This window comes from Takifugu rubripes, chromosome 7, assembly GCF_901000725.2.
Source record: "Takifugu rubripes chromosome 7, fTakRub1.2, whole genome shotgun sequence".
Lineage (NCBI taxonomy): Eukaryota > Metazoa > Chordata > Actinopteri > Tetraodontiformes > Tetraodontidae > Takifugu > Takifugu rubripes.
The window spans coordinates 6,079,476-6,106,264 of NC_042291.1; the positions used below are offsets into that span (position 1 = coordinate 6,079,476).

The 26,789-nt window shown below is 51.2% G+C and overlaps 1 protein-coding gene across 1 annotated transcript; it reads right to left on the reverse strand.

Annotated features, from left to right (window-relative positions):
* Positions 1-26,675, reverse strand: LOC115246455 (low-density lipoprotein receptor class A domain-containing protein 4-like). Its single transcript, XM_029839462.1, has 4 exons — positions 26,259-26,675; positions 7,582-7,736; positions 6,485-6,535; positions 1-4,966 (listed from the first exon to the last, which is right to left on the reverse strand). The coding sequence occupies exons 1-4, from the start codon at positions 26,350-26,352 to the stop codon at positions 4,406-4,408; spliced, it is 861 nt and encodes a 286-aa protein (XP_029695322.1). The 5' UTR covers positions 26,353-26,675; the 3' UTR covers positions 1-4,405.
* Positions 26,676-26,789: the final 114 nt, after the last annotated feature.

A 26,789-nucleotide genomic window follows, 5' to 3' on the forward strand; every position in this document is an offset into this window, starting at 1 on the left:
TCACTTTTAAAGTTTTATTCATTATGCCGCAGTTTGACTACAGCATAAGTACAAGCATAAAATCTTTGACTACAACAGCACTTAGAGCAACATTTTTTGATTTTTTTTTTCCATCTTTTCTGTAAAAGTATTGCAATAACAGACCTTAGGCCTAAAACCTATTACATCACAATTGCTTAAATAAAAAGAGGCAGAAATACACAACAATTTAACCTCTGTGTTTGGATATATATACTGTACAGTCGGGGAATACAGTCGTATATATCAAGATTTCAGCACAGAGGGGGGAGGGGGGACGAGAAGGATTCGTTCTGTAAATAAAGCAAGTCGATGTTACAAAATCCATGGTGGAAGCAGTCCTATGGTAACTGTTAAGACAGAGAATACCAAACTGTTGACGTTATCGTTGTTAAAATGACAGGAACGGCTACTCGTCGTCGATAAAGACTCGTGATAAGTGGAGTGAAGGAGCGCGCTGCTGGGGGGGGTTAAAAAAGAAAAGAAATCAGTCGGAGCCAAAGTTAGTTCTTCAAGCTAGTGCAGGAAACAAAGGTATAAAAAAAAGATGTATGAAAACAGGAAGTGGTGGAGACACCTGCAACTTATGGGAGGAGCCAATGGCGCGTTGCTTATGTACATTGTGGACAGATAGAATGAACATGCTCTCTGTACAGTGTCCAGGTGTCTCCAGCAGGCTGCAGGTGAACATGGTCCTGCTGGAGACACGGTGCCCCGGAGAACATCGCCATGTGGAAAACAAACAAACAAACGTGGATCCCCACTCCATTCAGGCTGGTGCGACTTCCTCAGCGTTGCTCAACAGATCCGAACTTTGGCAGCCGAGTCGGGCTCGAGCTCCGCGGGGGGTGGGGGGGTGCGGGGTGGGGGGGGGGGGGCTGATGTTACAGCGTGATATGTTTGTTAGCTCAGATCAGATCCACTCAAATACCGCGAAAGCTTGTGTTTAACCCTCCGCATCAGCAACTTGGTTAATCCAGAGGTTAATCTCATCCTTATCATAACGGACTATCATTTGTAGCAAAATATCATAAGTAGTTATTTGTATTTGTGACGCAACCATATTCTAAGCATACTTTGCAAACCAAGTTATCTTATTAAAAAAAAAACAAAAAAGCATGTTTTTACTGTAGGCATTTACAAATTTGATGCTGCTTCTTAAAATTCTTATATTGTCTATACATTATCTTACATTATTCACAACATCTTTTGTGGGTTCTACCCATTGGGTAGGATATGTGCATAATATATTCAAGTTATATACAGCACCGTACAAACAAACACAAAGAAAGAGACTACTGAAAAAGCACCGTTGGAAGTGAGGCACAACGAAGGTGGGAGCTTTTTTTTTTTTTCGAGTGCAAGTGGGTTCCTATGTCTGCTCCACACGCTCACAAAGTACTGCTCCGAACCGCTTCGGCGGAACGCCGACGTCCGACCGAGTGGAAGTGAGATGGTGGGTTGTTTGGGGGGGGTGGGGGGGGGGCGGGTCTCGCTGATGTCGCAGGTTGGAAACCTCCCAATTTCGGGGTGAAATTCTCTTGAAACGTCTTTTGAATCAAAGGACGAAAAAAAAGAAAGGCAGAATTTTGAGATCAAAGCCGGAAGTGGCCCCAGCTCCGCCCCCGTCGGCAGGTGTGGGCGGGCGATGATGGCGAGCAGCAGTTTGTGGCGGCGTGTGGTCTGCTCAAACATGAACATTAGGCACCGTTTATACTCATAGTAACATGCAGACTTCCTCATAGAAAACCTAAAATTCATCTCAAAACCTTCAGTTTACAAGCTATGACTGCGCAGACAGAACAAGGCGAGAGGCTCAAAAGAAGAAGGGGGGGTTAGGTGGGGGGGGGGGGGCAGGTCCAGACAGTCAAAGGCAGAAGTGTCAGAACCACGGTTCCCACGCTCCTCCGGTTGTGTTGCCGGTTCTCTCAACAGTTGTGCGTTTGACTGCAGACGGGCAGGTTTCTCCTGGGGGGGCGCGGGGGGGGGGGGGGGGGGGGCATGAGAAGCAGCAGTAGCAACGATAGTAGCAGCAACAGCAATAGCAGCAGTGATGTAACCACACAGACACAGATGCTAGCGAACGTTCCCCCCCGAGCGTCCGGAGGCGGGACGTCTGATACCAACTCGTCTCTGCGTCTGGACCGATGGGCGTCGAGGCGACGGGTTTGGGACATGGACACGTGGGACAGGTGGGACACGTGGGACAGGTGGGACACGTGGGACAGGTGAGACACGTGGGACAGGTGGGCGACGTCCCGGTTCAGATCAGGCAGAGTCATCTCCAAACTAGCCAATTCATTTATTCCCAAATCCAGAAACAATCTGACCGTTTAGTGACTGTGTCTTCATGAGGGAGCAGGATGAAAAGGGAAGTGTTGGAGGGGGAGAGGGGGAGCCCAGAACCCCCCCCCCCCCCCGACTCCGCACGGCCCGATTCTGCTGCGTTCTCCAAACCTGCAGAGAACCAACGCAGAGGCAGAACCTGGGACGAGGAGGCTGCGCCTTCAGAACGGGGAAAGAAAGGCACCCGGACGACGCGTTGATGTCGCCGGATAAATCAGCCGGGCGGACGCAGACGTGCGCAGGTGCAACACGCAGACGTGCGCAGGTGCAACACGCAGACGTGCGCAGGTGCAACACGCAGACGTGCGCAGGTGCAACACGCAGACGTGCGCAGGTGCAACACACGAGGCCCCTGCACGAGCTTTAAGTGCTTTTGTGTGTTGTCCAAACCTTTACTCAAAACACACACACACACACACACGGGGGGATGGGGGGGGGACACGCGTCTCCACTTTAAAGGGCTTGGTGGACTCTGCACAGGGATGGAGGGATGAAGAAGAGGTGATGGGGGGGGGCAAGCGCGAGAGCAGAGAAGGCAACGATGAGCAGAAAAAGGCTCGATTAAAAAAAGCAGGTTTCTTTTAGAAAAGGGGCGCTCCCGTAGCCCTTTGGACCAGATGCTTGAACCTGATTTAGACACGATCCTCCGGTCTGCCTCCTCTTTCTCTTTTGATATGCGAAGACGGAGAGCGGAGCCTTTTTTCGTTGCCTCATCGTCGTGGCGATGGCGTTTGTGGGCGGCGGCTGTCGGAAGAGGACAGGAGAAACCCCGGGGAAGGAGGAGCGTCGTCGAAAATGGCGCCGGATGGGAAACGCCGAGCGGCTGAAATGCTGCGAGTATCGTGACTCTGACACCGTCGTCTCCCGGGAGCCGTTAAAAAAGGGGGCGGGGAAACGTAACCTCGACCTTTGAACAACACGTTGAGCGCGATTATCAACCAAATATCTGGTGGTTTCAGGCCGAGCAGCCGCACCCCCACAGAGGTCGACCCAAACCGAAAAGGCGGCTCCGCTCTACAGGGTTCTGCGCGACGGCGCTAGAAATCACTTCAGAACTTCAGGGGGGAGAAGGGTCAGAGGTCAAGGCCGATGTAAATGGAGAAGAATCTGCCTGCGCGAGCTGCTGCGTGGACGGCAGATATGTCGCTAGCAGGGGCGCGGCTGATTTCCCAGTTCGGGATCCATGAATCCGAAGGGCGGAGCCGGCGCAGCGGCTCGCCGCCAGGCTGACGTGGAGGGACGTGAGAAAGGGTGCGAAGTCTCACTGTGCTTGTGTTGCGAGCAGACAGAAATGTCGTAGACTGGAAACGAGAGTCCCAAAACAAACAAACAAACAAACGGGAAGGACACAAGCTCATAATACTTGTTTGCTTTTTTTGCTCCCAACTGTTAAAACATCCCCGGAGCCAAAGTTCAGTCGGTCGGTTCCATCGAACGGACAAAAGGAAAGAAAAACAAACAGCGTCACATAGCATCATTTCCCTCCGCTCGTTTACAACAACAACAAAAAAAGATAGTGCAACTTTTGATAAGTTTCTTTGTGTTTTGAATGTTACATTAGCCCCGCCCACAGCCGCCCTCCTCGCCGCGTTGCTTCCTCGTGAACCTTGGCACTAAAATCTTGTTTGTGTGAATCCTGTCGCGTTCTCACCGGTCGCCCGTTCTCAGTTCTTTGCTTTGTGCACAGATCCCGGTCCCAAAAACAAAGTAGAAAAAAAATAAATGGAAATAAGGAAAAACTAGAAGGAGGATATCCTCAGTTCCAGGAGACGGTCGTCTCCCGCGGGGACAGAAACCATTCCGATCTGTGCTAGCAGGCGCTAACACGGCTAGCAGGCGCTAACACGGCTAGCAGGCGCTAACACGGCTAGCTCCCCCACCGTCCGTGCTGTTAAGCTCAGGTCTTTATTTGTGCAATGGGAGTGTGGAGAGAGAGAGAGAGAGGACGAGCGAACATGATTGACAGACCACTGCACAGGTGGTGAAAGAGAGTTTTCAGTCTGGGGGGGGCGGCCCCACTCCCCCCCCCCCACTCTTTCCTTCACACCAGGTCTTCTGGTTGGCTGTCCTTGGCCTTGGCAGGTACTATTGTGCTTTCTGATTGGCTCTGCTGCTGGATCGTCCTGCTCCCCGGCCCCCCCCCCCTCTGGTTATTGCTGTGCTGGTGTAGAAAGAACGCCGAGCCGGGGTAGTGGCCCATCACCTCGCTGTACGCCGGCGGCGGGCCCTCCATGCGGCCGTGGCTGCTGGAGTTGGCCGCGCTGATGCCCGAGTTACTGCTGGGCGGTCTGGGGCCGCCCCCTCCCCCGCACAGGCTCCCGCCACCGCCCATGTCAATCAAGTCACTGTCGTAGATGGTCCGGTTGGGCGGCGCCCTCACCGACTCGCGGTTGAGCTCCATCTGCTGCTCGGGGTCGCGGAGCTGCAGCGTGCAGGGCCCCTGGTAGGGGGGCGGCTCCTCGCCGTCCGACAGCGAGATGGTGGGCGGCAGGTCGATCTGGTGCTGCAGGTACGGGTAGGTGGGCTGGAAGCGGCTGAAGCGGTCGCGCTGCATGAAGGAGGGAGCGGTGAAGCGGTCCCGGGCCTGCGGAGCGTACAGAACCTGAGGAGACACAGAAACACACGTGGAAACAGCCGCTCTGGCAAACGGGCCGGAGGTAAAGGCCTCCTCCTGGAGGACGCCGTCATTTCGCCGATTCTTTGTGACGCCTCGTGCGGACGCGTCACCTCAACGCGCCTCACGTTCCCGTCCAACTCTACGGATTCAGAGTCGCTATCAGAGGGAACCATTTCAATTAGAGCCTCCGGTTCTGACTGTCAACCCCCACCGACAAGACCGGCTGGATGGAGGGAACAGACGGGGGGAGGGGAAAAAAGAGAAACGGCAGAAGAAAAAAGGATCAGAGAGAGAGGGAGAGAGAGGGGGGGGGGGGGAGGGGGGGAGGGAGAGGGGGGGGGAGGGGGGAGGGAGAGGGGGGGGGAGGGAGAGAGAGAGGAGGAGAGAGAGAGGGGGGAGAGAGGGGAGAGAGAGAGGGGGAGAGGAGAGAGAGAGCAACTGAAAGGATTAACGGGGAGATAAAGAAAAGAGAAAGAAAAAGACATTAGGACAAAGAGAGGAAAGAGAGCTGGAGTGATAAAGGCAGAAAAAGGATAGGAAAAAAGGGAGAAAGTAGAGCCAGACAGATGGAGGGAGGAGGGAGGAGGGAGAGAAGGAGGGAGGAGGGAGGGAGGAGGGAAAGGTGTACGGGTGATAGAGGGAGCAGAGCGCAGCAGAGCAGGGCAGCTCTCAGACGGCTGTCTAGACAGTGTCAGGGGAGGTGTTGCTGATTAATGACGCACCAAAAACCATCCACACACACACACACACACACACACACACACACACACACACACACACACACACACACACACACACAGCCCCCGTCCCCGCATCCATAAGCCACCCACTCTGCGTCTCCCTCTGTATCCGTCTCCCCACGGCTCTTTCCTTTCTTTCATCTCTCCCCGGGTGTTTTGATGTTGACAATGTTTCTTAACCTCCTCCATTTCCTCCACTACTCCCCCGCCCAAGCCGCGCCGTCACGCCAATTTACATCTCTGGAACCAAAGTCGAGCCAAAACTGCTTCTGATCTATCAGGGACGTGATCAAAGGCTGCTGAGGCAAGGATCGATGGGATGTTCGGTGATTGGCGAGCGGGCGACCAGCGGGCGACCTGCGGGCGACCTGCGGGCGACCAGCGGGCGACCAGCGGGCGACCTGCGGGCGACCAGCGGGCGACCAGCGGGCGACCTGCGGGCGACCAGCGGGCGACCTGGACACGTGCAGGTGTCCCCCACGTGCAACAGTTGGCTGATCCATGGATCGGTCATAACTGTGATTAATGAACAACAGGCCCAGTTTCAGCCCTGCTGTCGATACTCTGACTGCAGCTATTGATAATCCTGACCCCCCCCCCCCTTCCTTCCACACCTCCTCTCTATTCACACCCCCCCCCCCCCCCTTTCTTTTGGTTTTTAGGAGAAATATGAAAGGAGTTTGGTTGTCAGAAACGTGACTTTAAAGCCAACCGGAGCGGTAAATCTGAACTAATTACTAAAGTAACAGTGGGAGTGTCTTACCTCTGAGGCACCTTGTCGAGACCCTCCGTCTGAAGGCCACAGGCATCCGTCCTGGAGACCAAACACACCAGACAAGGGGACGCTTTAACACCTGGCTTGTTCAGAACTGGGACACATTTAGGCACGTTTGTCACTGGAAAATCAACAATGGTTTCTCTCTCTCTTAACCGACTTTAGGGGAGATGAAACCCGACCACACGTGACGACCAGGAGCCTGACCGCTAAAGCCAGAACAGAGGGACCAGCAACTAAGGGTTTGTATCCCTCCGCCGATGCTGCGAGCTGTCTGATAATCGATGCAGCAGAGAAGCCAAAGCCGGGGTCGGGGTCAAAGGGCAACGGCTGCGTTGCATGTTTTTAAATAGGTTTTAACATTTGCGAATTGTGAAATGAATTCCTTGAAGTCCGATCAACACACACACTCACACACACTCACAGATGTTATTAAGCTACTTGGGTGTGGAACTGAAAGAGTGGATCAAGAACTCTGCTATTATCGGACGCTCTTACTCTGCTGCTAGCTAACGTGTTAATATAACAAAGTAGGGGGATCGGTTGAATACCAACTAGCCTAAAAGGCTTTTAGCATCACCTACAAACAGGTAAATAAAGCAAAGAATGGACCAATAATTAGCACCGCAGGGAGCTCAGCCTGTGTTGGTGCACGTGAAGCTCCCGTCAAAGCTTCCACGTGCGTTTGTTGACCTGCCGGGATGCAGGAAGAGGAAGAGCGGCTGCCGTCTGGACGCCACCGCGGTGAATTAAACATCAGAGCCCCACAGAGTGTGGAGCTGCAAAGGCATGCAGCGACTTTAATTCACAGACTGGAGCGCCGCTGCTACCTCGGAGAAAGTGGGACACAGACTCTGGCTGGGATGAAGGACTTGGTTTAGTTGGGCGCTGGTGCAGGGAACAATCTGGTTCGAGCTTCCTGTCCCGGCGTCAGCAATATAGAAATGTTCTCTCAGAGCAGAAGCGGATGATACAGACACTAACCGCTCAAAGAAGAGCTCTGTGGGAGGAGCAGATGCAGCCATGCCTTTGTGTCCCCCCCCCCCCCCACACACACACATACACACACACACAGAGTTACTGACCTGCTGCAGGGCATGGTCGTGTCTGCGGGCCTGGCTCTGCCTCGTTATGAAGGACCAGGTGGAGAGCTTGTAGTGGTTGAGCAGGCAGATGATCACCACCACCATCACCGTCATCACCACAATGATGATGATGATCTGAACGAACTCCAGTTCAGCTGCGCACACAGAGACAGACACAGGGGTTAACACGTCGTACAAATCGGCCACGATGGCGATCAGAAACCTCGTACATGTGTGCTGAAGTTGATCCGTCCAACACTTCAGAGCATTTGGTGTTTCATGTGTTTAAAGCTTAGATCTTTCTTATTTTTAACAGCTAATATGTGGCTGTAATACCGAGGTAAAACTGCCTTGTCGACCTATTAATTTAAGGTTAAGAGCCATTATAATCCGCTGTTATAACTCCATTTGTCCAGCAGGGGGAGGCAGAGGTCAACCACCCCGTGTAACTTTTTTCAGAACTTTACTGTTTACACTTATATTTAATGTGTGTGTGTGAGATAGAGAGAGGGAGAGAGAGAGATGGGAACAGTTTGGTGTCAGCCCACAGCGGCGTTTTTGTGAGGACAATAACTGGCGTGTTCCTGCCCTCACACAGGCCCGGAATGACCTCAGATCAGAGCAGCACCGAGCCGTCCCACACTCAGGTCCACCTCTCCTCTCTTGTTCATTGTTTCATGGGTTTTTTCCCCTCAGACTCCACCCACTCCATCACTGCCAGGCCTGTTTCTAGCCATCATTCCACCGACCCCATCCTCCTTCCTTCGCTCCTCAACAAGTCTCTTCTTGTACTCTTCCAGTCATATCAATGCCTCTCTCGCCCACCATCATTCTCTCCATCTTTATCACATCTCTTCATCAGGCTTCCCTCTCTTTGCACTTGTTCCCCTCCTCTTTGCAGTCTGAGGCTCTTTGTGCTTTATTGCTTTGTTCTGTGCAGAAGTCTTGACCTTGTCTGGTCTTAGAAAACAGGCCAATCCCTGACTCACACCCTTAGTCACTGTGTGTGTGTGTGTGTGTGTGTCCCTGCAGTGCTGTTAAAAAAAGACATAATGTACACTCAGCTATTTCTGCTGAAATCTGGACAACCTCTCCAAAAGGCAGCCCGCGCAAGGAGAAAAAAACGGGATGCTGAAAAAAGAAAAAGTTACAACTTTGCAGCAAATTACCTGTAAGAAACCTGCTCGGCTTACAGCAAATTCCAGCCCAGTCCAGTAAAAACCCAACTTTTCCCAGTGTTCCCAGCCTCGGTAATCCTCCCCAGCTTATTTGTCTGCATTAGGGTGGGTTAGCGTAGCGTCTGAGCTGAAACGTAAACCCACCCAAACCTGCTTCAGCCCCACCACAGCAGCCACAGGGGACGGGTGGGGTAATGCTGAGAAAAAGGAGGCCAGCTAGGCAGAACCACATGGAGGGTGGACACAAAAAGAAAAGCCAGAAGAATGAAACCAAAGCCAGTGCACCCAGCAGACGCTACGCTAACCGCCGAGGGATGAAAAGCTCAGTGCTAAACAACAGAAATCATCTCAGTTCTGAAGGAAACAACCAGCTTCTAAAGTCAGACGTAGGAACAAGTAAAACGAAAGTGGCATCGGCATTGTTAATCACAGCGGAACAAGGTCCAGAGTGTCAAGTTCAGGAGGCCAGCTTCACTAAGCAACCATCGAATGTCATTAAATGGGGGGGGGGCATGGCGCCATTCTCTTAACAAGCCACGAGGGAGGCAGCTCAGGTACAGTTACACCCACAGAACCAGACTCAACCGCTCACATCTGGGCTGTTTTGGGTCACTTTTGACTGTTTTTTTTTTTTTTAATCGACAGTTCTTCCTCTCTTTTGCCATTAAAATCTCACCATAAAAGGAGCGAATTTCCCTAACGGGAAGTTACTGCGTCGACGTTTCAGCGGGGGACAACTATTCTGCACAGGCGCCTGCAAAGAGGAAGAGTCGAGCGTTCCAGAAAGTTTCACTTTCACTGTGAACGGTTTCAGCTGCAGACAGAGAAACCTTGGTTGACTCTTTACTGCCGCCTCTAGGTCACACCGGTGTAGTGCACCCACACGTCCTGGCGCCACTAACAACAGATATTGCTGTAAAATGTAAAGTCTCTCCAACGCCCCAAGTTTGAACCAAAAAAAGAAAAAAAAGCAGCTGCAGTTTCTGACCTCTCCTCTGCACGCAGGGGAGGAAGGAAGCTAGGAGGGGTCGAGAAAGGGGAAGGAAGCACTGAGGGGATCGAATAAAAGAGAGGGAGGGAGAGCAGACGGGAGGCCTCGCCGCAGTATCCACCCAGTTCAGCCAGTAGAACAGAGTGTACGGCTCTGACTCACTCGGGCCAGAGATCAGTGTGTGCAGGCAGTCTGCATTAACGACACCAGCCTGATGTTATTACAGCAGTAATCCACTTGTCAAAACAATATGAGCCCGGCGTCTGCAGCACCCTTATTTCTCCAGCTGAATAATCTGCACTGCCAGCCAGCAGCCGTCCCGCCAGGCTCTTTGCTTTTTTTTTAACCCTCCGTCTGCAGTGAGACGGTACAGAGGCCATCAGGTTTATCCAAAAGTCGCCCCCCCATACATTAGTTTCCACTGCGGGAGTTCCAGGTACTAGGACCCGGAACTTCACAGAAACCATTCCTGAGGGTCGGGTCATGGTTATGTGACACCCATGCTGGCGACGCCCGGGCGAGACGCCGGAAAATCATAGCGAGGAAAGCAACAAGTAAAGAGGTTAACATGAAAGAAGCAAATATGAAAGGAGCTGAGACGAATAAAAGGTGCAGTTAAGTTAAGAGTTCTTTGTGTTGATGGGGCGTTCAAGGGCGTCTGCTAGGCTCACGCTCCTCCTCTGATGGTTCCGTGTCACATCCTGGTTTAGCCAATTGGCACCGAATAAAATGCCCTCACTAAGGGTTTTTCAGGGCCACTCTAAGTACCAGAGACTCGGTGCAGTGCCATAAAAGTTCCTGCTTGGGGAAGGTTCCTGCTGTGGAGACTCGCACCAATGGCCCCGGCCCTGTAAAACTACCCCAAGTCCCTGCAGTGGAAACGTGGCTATTAACCAGCCCTGCAAAGATGGAGGTTTCCCTCCTGACTTGTCAGCCTGAATGATCCGAAACGAGTTTCTAAACGAGACAATAAAGAGGATTAACCAGAAAAACCTCCAGGCTTCAAACATTAAAAAGATGATCATTGTGAAACCTTTATGGCTAAACCCAGCATCCTTTCAGCAGCCCAACACGAAAGCAGCCGGAAAACACGGCAGAGAGAGCGCACACACACACATACACACGCACGCACACACACACACTGACCCAATGACGCCTCTTTAACCTTTGCATCGGCGCGGTTGTGTGTGCTCATGTGACACGGGTCGGGAGGTTCAGCTGACCTGCCAGTGAAAAGAAGCTGTCAGACACACAGCAAACAAACAGACAACAGCAGGTGCTGTCAGAGCACGCAGCCGACGACACACGGGGACGAGTGGAAATGTGCGAATCCTGCTCAGCCAATCGGCTTCAGTGCACACTTCTGTGGAAATATGGACTCCAGCTTCCACTGTAAACACTTCAGGGGGTGCATGTAACTGTCTTTCAGGTATTAGCTTATTCAATTTGCAAAAAACAAGCATACTTGGCTCTGATGCTAACATTATTAGCTTAAGTCTATAAGAATTTACAAAGGTAAAGTTAGCTTAGTGATCCTCTGTCCTCTGTTGTGTTTGTATGACAGGAGAGAGCCACATCTATGCTGCCTGCAACAGGCAGGTAGCTGGGGAAGCGCTCCCATTGGAGGGCGCGGACGTCCGTCAGTGTGGAGGCGGGGCTTTCATCCTTCTTCCATTTCTCCAGCTTTTGAAGCAAGTCCACGTGGGAGTTTTTGGTTAGCCTAACCTTGATTTCAAACAGTTGCATAATCCAAGGACAAAGCGCCATTTCAAAAATTCTCAAAACCTTTCAAAAAAGGAGCAAAGGCAGGCAGAGAAAGGAGAGTTTTCTATTGTTATACTGCCAGACTGACAATATTTGACCCTTTAAGCATCCTCTCACACAGGCAATCAGCCATCTGCTAATCACACGTCGCTGTAGCAACAACCCGTTTTCCTTGCATTGTTCTCCACAACCGACCAAATCTACTGCAAAAATTCCTAACGGCAACAGCAGACACCAAACGGATTTCACTTCTGTGACTAATGAGGCCAAACACACGGACCTCCCTTGGCCTTGACACAAAAATCAGGCTAAAGGTTATCTATAGAGGCCGCTCACACTCAGACGAGGCCTCCAACGTTGGTATCGCTCAATCAACTTAACATTTGAGCTCAAGTGACCTCAGACAGAAAACCAGAAAACTTTTTTTTTTGACCCGCAGCTGGGAGGCTACAGTCAGCGAGTACGCTTTGGAGAGTTGCCGCTGGGTCAGAGTGAACACTGGTAGCCGCCTAACAACGGATCCCAGGCTGAGCTTCTGAATCCAGCTCACGACGCTGCGACAGCCTGGTGGAAGTGATGGCACACATTCCTCAGCGCCCTCCGTGCTACCCTACAAAGTTTGCAATGTCATCTGGTCCATCCTGGCGCAACACCCCCCCCCCCCGCACTCATTTTGTCTGCAGTTACTTCCTGTTTCCTGCTTCAGCAGAGCCCCAGAAAGAGCTCAACACCCTCCACGACTGGCCCGGAAAGGGCAGCAGGCGAGCTTAACGGGGTAGGAGATGATGGTGAATTCACAGTAGAACATCAGAGGATTGTCTGTCACAATCTGGATCTCCGCCTCTGTGCTGTCGGGTGGATTTACATCGTCACAGCTGGGAACGAGGAAGTGCTGTACGTCCGCGTCTCTGCGCCGGAGCCTGCTGCTCTGAGCAATTAGCCAAATTATTCTGCTGCAAAATTCACAGGGGCTGGAAGAAATCTGGGTTTGCCGTCACAAAGACGAGCCTTCACGCACCTGGAGGGAGGAATAAAGCAATATGGGCAGGAAAGGCCAAAATAAAGGAAACGCCCCCCCCACACGGACTTGCTCATCGTTCTCCTGCTGTCCAGGGTTTCAGCCCAGCTAGAGGCCTGCTGAGTTCACAGACTGCTGCCCACTGCACAGAGCCCACACACACACACACACACACACACACACACACACACACACACACACACACACACACAGAGTTCTCCTTTGACACACACTAGCGCACACAGTTCTGTCTGCTGCCACTGCCGTTGCTATGGTAACCCTTGGGCACGGTGCCGTGATCAACAAGGCCCGAAGCTGCTGGGGCACCATGGTAGCGACCTGACTGGCACGGATACGCACAAACATCCACGCACACACACACACACACACGCGCACACACAAGACAGAGTAGGAGGAAATGAACAAACACACACTCACATGTTAAAAGACTGGCGCAGTTAGAGAGGAGAATAGAGAGATTTTGGTAATGAAGGGACAGAAAGAGTCAAGCAGATGATGAGGCAACAACTCTCTCACACACACACACACACACATACACACACGCACACGCACACACGCACACACACACCTCCTTTTAGACACGTGTGCACCAACGTCTAGACAGCTAATATCAGCCTGGCAGCAACAGCTTGCTTTTCCCAATTGCTCTGTGTGTGTGTGTGTGTGTGTGTGTGTGTGTGTTAGTGAGAGGGCATGAATGTAGTTATGAGCCTAGTTACTGCATCCCTCCTTTACCACAATCAGTCTCTCCATGGAAATAAATGAACTAGTTTAGTGCAGCTTAACCCTGAAGAGTGTGTGCGTGTAGGTGTGTGTGTTTCTGGCACCCTAGGCCCATTAAACAGGTAGCTCTGGGTCAGAGAAGAGAGGGAGGCTGAGAAAGAAAGAGTAGAATGACAAAGGTGGAAGACGAGAAGAGGAGGCTGTAAGTGTAGCGGGGATGGAGAGAGAGAGAGAGAGAGACATAGACAGAGAGTGACGGAGTGAGAGAAAAAGGTGCCAGACATGCTGAAGGAACTAAGAGCAACAAGAGAGAAAAACAATTACATCTCTGCCCGTCTTCTCCCCTCTCCCTCCTTCCACTCCATCTCTCTCTGCTCCTGTCACGCAGCAGAGGGAGGAGAGGCAGCTCGTCTCGCCGACACTCAACGGGATTAAAAAGACGAACACGTCGATGGAGAAGCACGCCGCCGTGCCTGCGCGCATCTGTGCCTTTCATTTCCAAACAACAACAAAAGCTCCCGGTTCTCACAGTTCCAACAACACAACAAAGACACTGATGCCTTAAAAAAAGCGGCACACCTCACCCTCTAGTGGTAGGTTGCTGTAAGAATCAAGCCCCGCCCCCACGCCATCTGGCCCACTGCCTTCAGCCCTCAATCACTTACAGCCAATCGGGATTCACCGTTCGGGAATGTGGCGTTCTTCTTTTAGGACCACACGCTGATTAAAAAATTACATTTTGCAACTTTAAAACTAACCAGAGGGGCTTCTGCCCTGTTTGTTAGCATCGCGCCCATTTTCCCGTCGCTCGGCAGCGAAGCGAACAGCACCGTCTGACCCGTCTGACGATCCTTTTTTTCCTGCCTGAACAAGCTCCAGTACTGCTGATGTAGACAATAATGACAAGATCTGATGCTGAGCTGGCAATAAATCCCAGCTTTTGGTTCCTGGAAAGAAGTGGTGAAGCTCACCTCCTTCCCCATGAATAGAACATGAAGGCCGATAGAAGAATCACAGGATCTGTGATAACATAGCATGAATATTACAATATGGCCTGGTATTATCAATATTCCAGTGATGTAATATTCATGAAGAACAGTAAAGCGGAGGAGAAGCGCTAAACTATTCATCCTGTGCCGAGATGGTGAACCCACACTTGTCACGTTACACACCTGAGAGACTGCAGGCCAGCTCTGACAGCAGGAGTCCGCCCGAGCATGTGTGTGTGTGCGTGTACATTATCAGAGCCAGACAGACAGGATAATGTCTAGACACCCTGCACCCCAACCCCCGTCATAAAGCCAGACTGACTACACTCTCCCTGAGTAATTGAACCAGACTGGAGGGTCACAGAAATGTCAGGGTTAAAGTGAGTGTGTGCGTGCGCCTGTGTGTGTGTAAGTGTGCTGGGAGACATGGACAGGGGTCAGTCTGCGTGTGTGTGTGTGTGAGTGTGTGTGAGTAGGTAAAAGGCTGTTGCTCAAGTCCTGACCAGAAACCCCTGAGCAACGCGACCGGCGGACGGGAACTGAACCGGACAAGCTGACGGATGTGGGGAGGCGTCCACATGCTGGGGTGTGTGTGTGTGTGTTGGGGGGGGGGGCACGAGCCAGACTGTGATAGCCTGCAGCAGGCCCAGTTAGCCTCGTTGCTAACATAAGCATAATCTCATACGTCAGAATCGTCTCCAGGCGACGGCGACAAGTAGATATTAGCCACACAGCTAGCTAGCATCCACAGCTGGGCTACGCGCTCGTGCTCGTGCCGATAATTGACCACTGAAATGTGTTAATGTGATGCTGGTCAACAGTGGAACGCTGCTGGATGAAGCCCTGCTGCTGGTGCGACTGCCCACAGGAAAACGTCTGTTATCCGTTTCATATTTGATCTCTGAGCTTGTCAACAGACACGCTGTGCTAGGGCCCGCTGTCTATCTGCAGTTGTTATCGGTTGTTGTGTCGGTTGCTATAGCGATGTGGCACATTTTTGAATTTTAAATTACGGACAGTGGACATTCGCCAATTTAACGCGTTTCTGATTGGCTTAACGAATCAGAGCACAAGAAGAGGAGGAACGAAACAGAATCAGAGCGGCGAAGTGTACTGTATACGTGCGGTTTAAAGTCTCGCGTCTGCACGGCAAAATAAATTCAAGGTTGGGGGACAAAGACAGGAGAGTAAAAGGTTTGAAGGAGGCAGAACTGCAACACGACATGACCTCGTGACACAACAGAGCGTAGCAACCTGAAGACGCTAAACCTGACACCTCCGGTCCTCCCTGGAATAGACCACCTCTATACAGCCCCGACAAAGATGGGGACAAAGATTTGGAACGATGGGCCGCCACCGCCGCGCACGCTAGCGCGGCGTGCGACTCTGCTATGACTCACTGTCGCTCCACTGAGATGGGCCAGTCTGTCTATCCATGTTTTCTGCCTCTCCCACTTTCCCCATTATCTGTTCATCCATTTTTCTGTCGTCTCTAATCCACCTACCCGCTTCCTTTCATCATTTATCGCCTCCTTCTGTGTCTCCGAGCCTCCGTTTCGGGATCCTTCCTCCTCATTTTCACTTCACTCTATAAAAACACACTTTTGTCGTCATCTCTCCCACTGTCTCTCTTCTCCCACCTCCTCTCCCTCCCTTACTTTCCCTCCCACTTCTTCCTCCTCTCGCACTCTTTCTGACTGTAAACATGTCTTCCACATGCGGTTTCATTGTACCGAGCCAACAGAGCAAAACAACCACGCTTAAGTTGCTCAATAGGTTCCACCAGATGACTAGCGCCTCCTCCCTCCGCGCCTCCTCCAGTCTCTGTCTCCCCCCTTTGGGTTGAGATGCTTAACAACCATGAAGCAATGCCTGGCAGGCAGGATTAGGAGGGGGGGAGACCGAGGCGGAAAAGGAGAGGAAGGAAAAGGGTGAGACGCTGAAAAGAGATAAAGACAGTGAAAGTGAGACAGGGATAAAGAGAAAAAGTGGAGAAGGACGCCATGTCAGGGTGGAAGTGGCGGGGGGGGGGGGGGGGCAAGTGGCGCATGTATACGTGAGGTGCGCGAGTGGAAGGAACTCGGGCCTGACCGCAGGCTGAACTTCGGCACAGCGCTGAGCAACAGCTGCCGACAACAGAGGAAAGTTTTTAGAGGAAAAGTGCTGAGGATGAAACATGCAGGCGGGGGGGCGGTGGGGGTGGGGGGGGGGCCTGAGAAATAATGGTGGTGGTGTGGAGATGGCGTGGATGTTTTAGTCTTGCTGAGAGAGGTATAAATAGAGCCGGGGCGGTGGCGGATTGAAGGGGTTCAAAGAGAGGGGAGGACAGCTAAGAGAAGTTCAGCTCCTCTGGGCGTGAACTGGACCGGGACCAGAAGCTCTCCTTTCTGTAATCACCCTTCCAAAGGCCGTGAAAACAAAGAACCGCGGCAGACATGAGAGGACGGGGGACGCCACCTGATCCAGGTGGGTATGCTAACGTTAGCAGTCCATACCTGAAAGAGATGGAGCTGCGGAAGAGGCTGCAACCGTGACCAGCCAGTCAACCGGTACCAAGTCCCTCCCAGTGGAAACAAAAGTGTCAAGAGTCACCGGTCTCTCGAGTCCAAGACCCCCGGATCGCCGTGAAGCGGAATGGTATCGGAAGCGAACCACGTGGCCGTTGATGGGAAACATTCCTCCCGGCACATCTCTTCTTCTGCTTTGCTCTCCCATCTCGTCCCGTCTTTCATGCCTTCGCCCTCTCGCGCTCCGGCTCCTCCACCCACACCAGCCGCTTCCGTCTTCCTCTCAAAGCAGCGGCACTTTGGGAGTTCAGCTCACGGCGAGTATCGTGGCATGAAAAGAAACTCCTGACTCAACGAGGTAAATCTCTTTTGGGCCGCACAAACGCAGAGTGTAACCATAGATAGCAACAGCTTAGCAACAGATACACACCCACACACACACGTTTGGATCTTTATAGTAATCTTTTGGGTTCTTGGTGTTATGGCGCGGCTGGCTCTTGCTTTCGCTCCAGATGGCAGAAGTCGGGTCAAAGCTGCCACGCTGGAAAGTGCGAGCTGTTGTTTCATTTGAAACTTGGAAAAAAAAACTTTCTGCCTTTTTCAAAACGGCTGGGCGGCTGCTCCGTTAGCGCGGAGCTACATCTGGCTCTGGTCTGAAACAGCTGAGGGGGCACGTTTGAATGCTAACAGCTCTTTCTGTGCTTCCAGACCAGCAACAGCCACCTATTAAAGGAGGGAAAGGCAATTTGGCTGTTGAAATGAGAGTCTGAGCAGCCCCATCCACCCACTCACACGCACACATGCGCACACACGTGCACACAGATGCAATTCATCATGGCAAGTGAGCATCTTTCGAGGAACCTAAACTCTTCCCATTAAAATTCCTGCCTCATAAAAATATAATTGCCATCGAAGAAGACTCGGGGTGCGGCTCCACCGGCAGGGGTTTAAGTGTTTATAGAAAGAATTGTTGCGCCCGCAGACGCAGGTTTTGATAATTATGGCAGCGTGCGACTCTCGTGGATTTATTAAATAGTTTTTTCCTGGTGGAACTTGGGTGGAGGATTCATAGAGGGGCTCTTTTATGAAGTCCAACCTGGTGGAGACCTCGGTGTAAGAGATCTGCTGGGTTAATCTGGCTGACAGATGGGGCAGGCTGTGGGTAGGCGGGGGCTGTGTATTGCAATAGTGCCGGGACGGCGCTGGGCTGGGCCAAGCCGGATGCTGTGACTCTGACCTATATTAATAATTCACACACAGGAGCTCCTCGCTGCACAGAGCGGGAGCCCTAATCATCATTAGCAACGCTAGCCAGAGGCCGTGTTAGCTATCAGCCGAATGCCAAGACACAAAGATAAGGACGAGGATGGGAAGGGGAGGAGGACGGCGTCCCATCCCCGACTTCCACCGCCTCTATTCCAGGTTCTGAATTCAAAAGCAAACACATTTACATTTTGTAGCTGTGGCCATCTTCTGTTCTAGCTCGATTATTTCCATGACAACTCTTCTCTCAACAACAGCTACATAATTCTACATTATTTAAAGCTTTGGAGCTTGTGGTGGTGTTGAAACTGACATGGAAGACGAAGTTCAGAGTTATATTTAAATATGTTGAGTTTCTTTTCAAACAACAACAACAACAACAACCAGGAAACAAAAGCTGCTGAGATGGGAATCATGCAGAATGATTGTGATTGGGTGTTCCAGTGAGTGGGTGCACACTCGGGCCCCCTCTCCACACCAGCTCATTTGACTATTTCCCGTCTGCAAAGCTGCATTTTTGCATACGAGACTACCGATTCTTTTAGGCGACGCCTAATAGCTAGGTTAGCAAGGCAGCGCAGATCCAAAACACTTTGCATAACAAGTGTCAGATGCATCTGAGGAGACAAACTGTGTTATGGTTGGGGGTGGGTGGGGAGTCGGGAGTCAGGCCAGACCAGACAGCCTCCATCTCCCTCTGACTCCCTGTGTGTGTCTGTGTCTGTGTGTGTGTCCCCTCTCCCCAGTCAGACAATAGAGCAGGCCCTGTGCCTGATTGGGGTCAGCTGGTGGCAGCCGGGGGGGAGAGAGGAGGAGGAGAGCAACAGAAGTGGGGGTGGAAGGTATCAGACACCGCTGTCTGACTTGTGTGTCTGGATAGGAAGAGAGGGAGGGACTCAACCCCCCCCAAAAAAACAGACAGCTGTCTCACTTCTGAGACAGCTCCCAAAGACTGGAGGAGGCTAACGGAGCAGCTAACACACACTTTTCTGACTCACACACTCTTTTCTCACTACTTAACTCCAGTTCAAACAAAAATGTAGGAAAAAAAAAAAAAAAGAACTCACGCAGTTAAATACCAAACGGATGTGACCCGCACACAAAAGAATGTTGGGCCTGTGGAATCTGCAGCTGTGTAAAGTGTATACATCAGCCATTACCTGGGTGAGGTCATTCACCTGCTCCCACCTGAGAGGTGATCCTGAAGGAGAGCTAAGGTCGCTCCTGCCTGCTGCTGAAACACCGCTGCTTGTTGTCTTTAAACACACATTCATTGATTGCTTATCTCTTATTGAACTGTAATCCCTGTAATTTCCCGTGATAAGGTCAGATCTAGATCGAGACCACGGATTTAACCCCCCCCCCCCGACACACACACACACACGCGCGCGCGCACACACGCGCACACACACACAGAAAGGTAGTAGTAATACCTGAGGAGCTGGGAATGCAGAAGACAGGAGGGAATGTTTGCAGAGCTTAGGTGTAGGAAGACTATTGTGTCACATTAGTAGCATTCACACATATGAAATGACGCCGTGAAGACGTGTGCAAACACACAAATTAAGCAGCAGTCTACGGTCAGCTTCTTGGTGAACTTCCCCTGACTGGATAGGTAACCGGGCCACTTTGTGACAGTTTAGATTCCAGGTCAAAAAAGAAGCTAACGTTGCCATTAAGCTAATTTCTTGGTAATTAGATGTCAGTTCCATCTCCAGGTCACGTCAGTGTTCCTCTCACAGTCCCGGCAGGAGAACAAACAACTGCACCTTCCTCTGTGAGTTAGCAAACCCAAGGACACGCTGACTTTCTTATTCAGTATAAATTTGCTTTGCATTTTCCAGCTTTGTCCCCAGTGGAGTAATTTCTTCTAAGTTTGTTTTTGTGTTTTATCAACTAATTTCTGGAACTTTTTAAAATTGCCCCTCCTTCCTCATAGACAGCGAATAACAAGCGAATAAAGAACTCCCATTCACGAGGTTAGTTCACAGGTATTTCATCTTTCTGACCTGCAATTCTTCAAGCAGACGAGACAGGTAATAAAAGACCTGTAATATTACATCACTGTAGCCGTTTCTCACCAGAGAAATGCGAGAACTTCCCACAAAACAATCTTTTCAGATAAGTTTGTAAATTCAGCGAGACTGTTGAAGGCCGCAGCCTTTAGCTGGATATCACACAGCTTCTCTCCTTACTTTATATTTATTCACATTTATTCAATCATTAGATTATAAAAAAAACTGTGCGCCGCCTCGCCATGTCCCTCTCACCTTACTTTGTGCATGCATGATCCATTTTAAACAAAAACGCCGCTGAGAAGCGCTGCATACTTTAGCTTTTGATTTGATAAGTTGCTGAAAAACTTCACCTCAGCTTGGAATCGCCACAAAAACGCGGTGTGGGTGACAGCCTGGACTCTGGCGGAAAAGATTTTTGTCCCTGAAAGCAGCCGCGAGGAAACTTCATCAAACAAATCTCTTCAAAATCCAGGGAAAATCCTGCAAGCTACTACATGAAACATGTCATTATTTCTCTGTCTGGGTGTTCCCCACATACACAAACAAACGGATTACCCAAAATCTGACAAAACAGCGGGCAGTGCAGCTTTCCTGTCAGCCAGATTCCTTTTTTCCCCGCTCCGTGTGATACGAAAGGCTGCCTTCTTTTTTTCCCAACGCAATAATCGCCGTTTTTGTTGTGTACATAAAAAAATACCCAGACATGCAGCGAGACCGGGTAACAAACACACCAGCCATTTGGTTTCTGACTGAGTGCCGGGGGAAAATAAACGTGCGTTCACGTGTTTCTGTAGCAGTATTTTGACAGGCTGCAATATCTCTACTGCACGTGCACGGACCTGGAGTCATATGACAGGCAGCAGACAGAGAGGCTGATTCATTCGCTGCCGACTCTTTAGCATCTCAGACAGTCCCAACCGTGTGTAAATAGATGTTGACCGAGGCAGCAGACTCCCAACATCCCCCACCGCCACCACGGCTGAAACACGCACGCGTTTGACGGATGTCCTGTCTTCGAGCACACACAGACTACAAATCTGCCCTGGTCCCAAGGGCATTTTGGGAACTAAAGGAGGAGGTCTGCTGCGTCTGTGTGTGGTGTTGGGGGTGCAGAAACTAGACACAAAGGGAGTCCCAGTAGTCAGCGACGGGGTTGCGAACGCCGCCGCGTCTGCAGGGGTGAGGGTGCTCTGGGATCCACCTTTTCCCCACTTTGGACTTTTGAAAATCCCCTGCCTGACGTCCACTGGGTGGAGAGCGGCCCGGCTCCCGTCTTTCCCAGCATTTGTCGCATCAAGGTTTGTTTACGCGTTTCCAAAAATACACCCGGGCACAGCTGCGCCGCAATTGAGAAGAAAAACACAAACCGATGGTCAAGCATTGGGAAGAAAAAAAAACAAAACACCCGAAATAATCCGTGACAAATCCCCATTCGGTTGCGCTAACGCGACACAACGTGTCACAACAGCTACACCAACGAGACAAAGACGCGTTCATCCCAGACAGACGTCCACCAGCATCCAGCCTGCACACAAGGTTCACTTTTAGATCTTTCGGTGCCACGGTGCAGAAGAACGCCACACGCCCAAGTGGGAAACGCCGTAAAAAAGCAGAACCTCTCACGGAACGAGGCTCTCTGAAGCCGCCGGTCTTTAAGAGGAAACTTCATCAGGTTATTTCTCACGCTTTGTTTAACGTGAGGATTGACTCTGAGCAAAGCAAATTTGACTACTTGCAGACATCTTATCCGTTACCAGCAGTGTTTTGTTTATTTTTGCTTCAGGTCATTTGGCTTCGCCGACCCGTGGGAATACTATAAAACGTATGTGCTTTTATTTTGAAAAGACTTCAGAGGAATAACACACCAACAAAAACCCCGTCTGGGTTTAAGCCCAACGTTTACGCCCACCTTGGCTTCTGTGACCCGGACAGAAAAAAAGACCAGTGCAGGTAAACTCAAGGACAGGCATGAAAAACAAACGTGTGAACCCACGTGCACATCAGGCTCTTCCTGTTGACAGAATGCCTGTTGTTAATAAAAAGAAAACCTGCAGCTGTGATTGCTCGGTTCAGAGGATCGCTCTCGGTTCTGCTCTGTTTCCAGACAGGTTTTGAAGCACCAGCCTTGGTGCGCTGCTACAGTCATGAGGCACCCTGTGATTCCTGCCCCCAGCCTCTGAACAACTCCACACTCTATATTTTGGTGGCGGTAGCCTAGCAGAGGGCAGCTGCAGGTCAACACCAGGGTGTAAAAACAGTCTGGGCCTGGACCCCACATAAAACAAGGAGCTCTTTTTTAACCTCTGCGAGCCGAGCGCCGCTATTCACGGATACAACTCGTTAGCCGAGGAGAGGTGGCAGACTAAATACGACTCCGCTGAGAAACACTTAGCAAGTGTAGAAATTCCCTGTGAAATTAATTATAGGAGCAGTGATCACAAAAGAAATCTGTCTAGGAGCCAGAATAAAAATGGATGCCGTTGTTTGATTATCTCAGTCAAGCCGCTCCCCAAGGTCCCAGAATTCACCCAATCTTTCATTTACAAGCAGTCACCAGTAATAAAACAAATTCATTACAACTCAACAACCCACAAAATAACCAAAAAAAGAGGCAAAAGCAGCCTCTGAACAAACAAAGAGCTCCGTATGAGCGAGCCTGGCGTCAGCTCTCCGCACATTTAGGTGTAAATGCATGAGCGCGCGATTGTGCGAGCGACTGTGGGCGAGTCGACAAGTGTGCGTGCGCGTTTGGACCGAGGTAGCTGACAGATGACCTCCGCTGCCACCTACACACCAACGCTTACGGACGGGAGTGCAGATCAGGCTGCTGCACACACACACACACACACACACACACACACACACACAGACACACACACACACACACACACTCCAGCCTCTGACACGCGGACCTGCCGCATCCCAGAGGGCAAGTGCATGTATACTGTTAGATGTACATCTAAAGGGCCGGATCGATGAGAACCAGTATTCCTTCAGTCTCCTTTTTTATTGCTTGAGTGGCCTCGGAAGAAATGTGCAGATGCTACAGATGTGCTGGAGAGACACAGAGGTGCGTATTGATTGACACGCGTCTGCAGTGTGACATCCATCCTCTTCCCAGTTTGAAACAGTCAGAAAGACAACAGCACTTCCTGTGCTTCAGATAAGGAAGCTGCTTCAGTAAATATTACCCTTCTGATGCTTCCAACCATCTGTTAATTTGAATAAATCTGCTTCAAAAGATGAAATTGGGACTCGTTTTTCCATCAGAATAGCGACCTTTTGTGAGCTTAAACATCAGAGGAGCCTTTATCGGCAGAGGAAGGGACAATAATGGGTGGACTGGTTTAGCATCGCTGTGCCTGAGCTTAAACCAGCTGAATTTACCTGACCCACATAAAGAGCGCTCAATACAACTGGTGAGAAAGAATCCCAGGTGCTGATTGTCTCAGCTCCAGACGCTGTGGCGTGCTGCACAAAACACCGCCGTGCTGCTGCCACCGACACCAGGAAACGTGATCTTATCAGCAGCCGCGCTCCTCTCTCCTCCTGAGCGGCCCTGCGTTACACCGCAAAGGCGAATCAGCATTCCTGCATCTGCAGCACGCAGCTGGGAACATCCGCGCTTTTATTTTGAAAGGGTGACGTGACGGTTTTTAAATCATCCTCTATTCTGAAGCATCCTCCATGGGCAAAGAACCATCGCTTGTGCTAAAGTTTCCTACTGCTGGTGGTCTCGTGCAGCGGCCAACGCCCCGGCTCCCATCAAGGTCGTTTTTTCCACTTCAACTTCATAAAACCTCGACTTTAATCTCAAAGGTTGGGTCAGAGCTCAGCAGTTCAAGCAGCTTAAGTGGGCGTGTGCCATTTTTATGATCCACCCAAACTTGCCAGAGAAAAAAATCCATTTAAGTTGTGCCCAATTTCAAGGAAGCTCCAGCACGCCACGGTGATTCATCCGATCCTGGCATTGAGCTTTTCTCTTTTGACTCCCAAGAATAAAAGTAATTCAGTCCAGTTCTGAATCATCAACCTCCCCTCAGTCATTTCCTGACCGCCGGCACCTTTTACCTTGGGCCCTTCACTGTTCTGAAACACAAAAAGAGCCACGGCGCCGACGCCTAGATGACAGTGGAAATATGCATTTCAAGATTGTATTTCAACAGAAGGACGTCCCTTAAACCTACATATTTAAACCTTAAACCTACATGTTTAAGGGACGTCCTCCTTCCGTTGAAATGCAACTCAAAACGTACTTGTTTAAGAAAAACAGGCCCCGAGGGAGAATGTGTCAATATTAGAGGAAAAGACAAAATAAATGTGTTTGCCGAGAACCCGTCCGCAGTGTCAGCCCGCGGGGACGCCTCCTCCACAGAGAAGTACAACTGTGTGGACAAGAGTGCTGTAGGTTAAACATGTCGCCCGAGGAACGCTGGCTATGGATCTAACAGTCCATTATCGGCTTTAATTACCAGGAAGCCAAACACCTGAACTGCAAACGGACTTCCCAAACCCGGAGTAGCCGGGCCAGAAGGCTCCGTGCTGTTTGACCTGAGGAGCGTTTCTTTTTAGCCCTCCTCCAAAAATCAAGAAGCAAAAACCAGCAGCAGCAGCAGCAGCAGCAGCTTCAGGTCTTTGGAATGGCTGCACGTGGACGCCAGCGTGTAGGCAGAGGTTTGATTCCTGGCCGTGACGCGCTGTCTGCACGTTCCTGCTCCCTTTCAATTCCCCTCCCTGTCTGAATAAAGAGGAAACACACCAGCGCAGACGCCGCTCCACTTAAAAAAAAAAGAAATAGACAGGGAGATGGGGGGGGGGGGTCTTTTCTTCAGCCGGAGAAATCATCAAAGCTTGGGCTACATTATTCAGTCTTGCCGGGTCTGCATGACAACACGGGCAACAAACAAGAGCTCTTTTCACCCCAGACAGGCACTACAGTAAAGACACGGCCGTCTCAAGCCCGCTGAATGGACCCTGCCCCCCCCCCACGACTACTCTCAGAGCACCAAAGGTCCAGTGAACGACACCGGGCCGGCGCTCATTCTGCAGCGAACTCAGACGCGTCAGATGAAAGCGCGCCGCGCGCGGCGACCCACGCGATCGCTCCAACTTTCTTTTGTGGCTGAGTTTACCAGCAGGGTTCAGAAGTCTGAGTCGGTGTTACTGGATTATCTAATTAGGCTGCGTGTGCTGGCTCTCTGCTTGCAGCACTTCACGTCTGACTAAGTGTTCCTCCCCCCCCCAACGGTTTCACAGAAACCGACGGCGGTACACCCAGACAAACGCTTACACGCACTTCTTGGTTTACACGGTGGTGTCAGCAGAACCCAACCCGGGTTTAGTACCTGAGGCAGCCGGGCCGGCCACGCTCGCTGCATCCCTCCGCGTCCGTCTGCGTCTCTGTTTAGATATCTGTCAGTACTTGTCTTCCTGTCTGCTCCGCACTGTTCCTGTTTATTTGTCTTGGTCTGCCTGTCTGCGTGTCTGCAGATGTCTCCGGCTCTCTGTCTGGACGCCCTCTGCATTTCCAGCAGTCTGTCTGCTCGTCTTCCTCGGCCGGAGTCATAAAAAAAGGAACATCTGCAGTGGATCTAGCAGGCAGCAGTGTTACGGCGGGGCTGATAATGATAGCTTCTTTCTGGGCTGCTCAGAAGGCAGACAGACATAACATACCATTCAAGCGTTTCCTGTCTGTGCTGACAGGGGAACTATTTAACCCTCTGTGGTGATCCCTGGCAGCAAATGCACCGTCTGGGCCTTCCAGTCAACTTTACAGACTGAAGAATACAGCAAACGTCCAAGTGTTAAAAGACTCTGATATTACCTGCACCAGAATGTCATTCCAGTGATCTTTCCAACAGTCAACTGTTCTAACTACTTTGCGCACTCTGGAAGCTCAGACACAACACTAACAATGATTTAATCCTGTCTGCTTCAAACTCTCAGTCCAAGTAAAACAACAAAGGCTTCCAACCATCAGCCGCGGACGCCTGCGAGCAGCCTGCAAAGTTAGTAAAACACAGCCCAAATGCAGGCAATACATGTCAAATAAAGGACCGCCACGTTAACGTGGGAGGCACGAAGGACGCAGCCGGTGCCGAGTTACTGTTCGGCTGTCTCACATTAGGACTTGTCTGACTTGACCGTCTTTTCTCCGGTGCAAACAAAACCGCTTATGAGGCGCTAAAGTCGGGATTGTACTCACATATCTCCATTCCCTGTGGCTGGGAAGCGGTGCAGTTGCAGGAGCAGGTGACATTGGAGTTGCCGGGGCCGCCAGGGGCCGTTAGGTTTTGCATGGGGCTGGGCAGACCGGGACACCGCTTCCGTGGAGAGAGCCGCCGCCACCGTCGGGGCCCCACGACGGGAAAACAACGAAAAACTTCCAGGCAGCGGCAGCCGAGTCCGCCGCTACGAGTAACTCCCGACACTTTCGCACTTATTTCTCCACAGCTAATTTTTTTCCCCTCCTATTCTCACGCCATGTTTGTCTGGAAGCGGCTCGGACGGTGAAGTAAGCAGAGGTTCGGGGAAGCAGCCATCACCAGCGTCTAAAGCGGTCTACGGATTTTTTCCGCTCCTTCCTTCGCCGCCGAGAGCAGCTGTCCTTCCTCTACTGGAGCAGGGCAGACACGGCGGGCTCAAGCCCCGCCCCACGCCGACTGACAGCCGCTCCGGCCAATCAGAGCGCGCCGGGGGAGGGCCAGACTGCGAAATAAAAACGATGCCTTCAGGA

What these genes read in the sequence shown, in the direction of transcription:
- LOC115246455 (XM_029839462.1), bottom strand. Translation starts at nt 26,352, where the DNA reads ATGCAAAACCTAACGGCCCCTGGCGGCCCCGGCAACTCCAATGTCACC. An exon ending in GCCACAGGGAATGGAGATAT is followed by an intron (nt 7,737 to 26,258) that starts GTGAGTACAATC and finishes CTGTGTGCGCAG; the next exon opens with CTGAACTGGAGTTCGTTCAG. An exon ending in CTCGACAAGGTGCCTCAGAG is followed by an intron (nt 4,967 to 6,484) that starts GTAAGACACTCC and finishes GTGTCTCCTCAG; the next exon opens with GTTCTGTACGCTCCGCAGGC.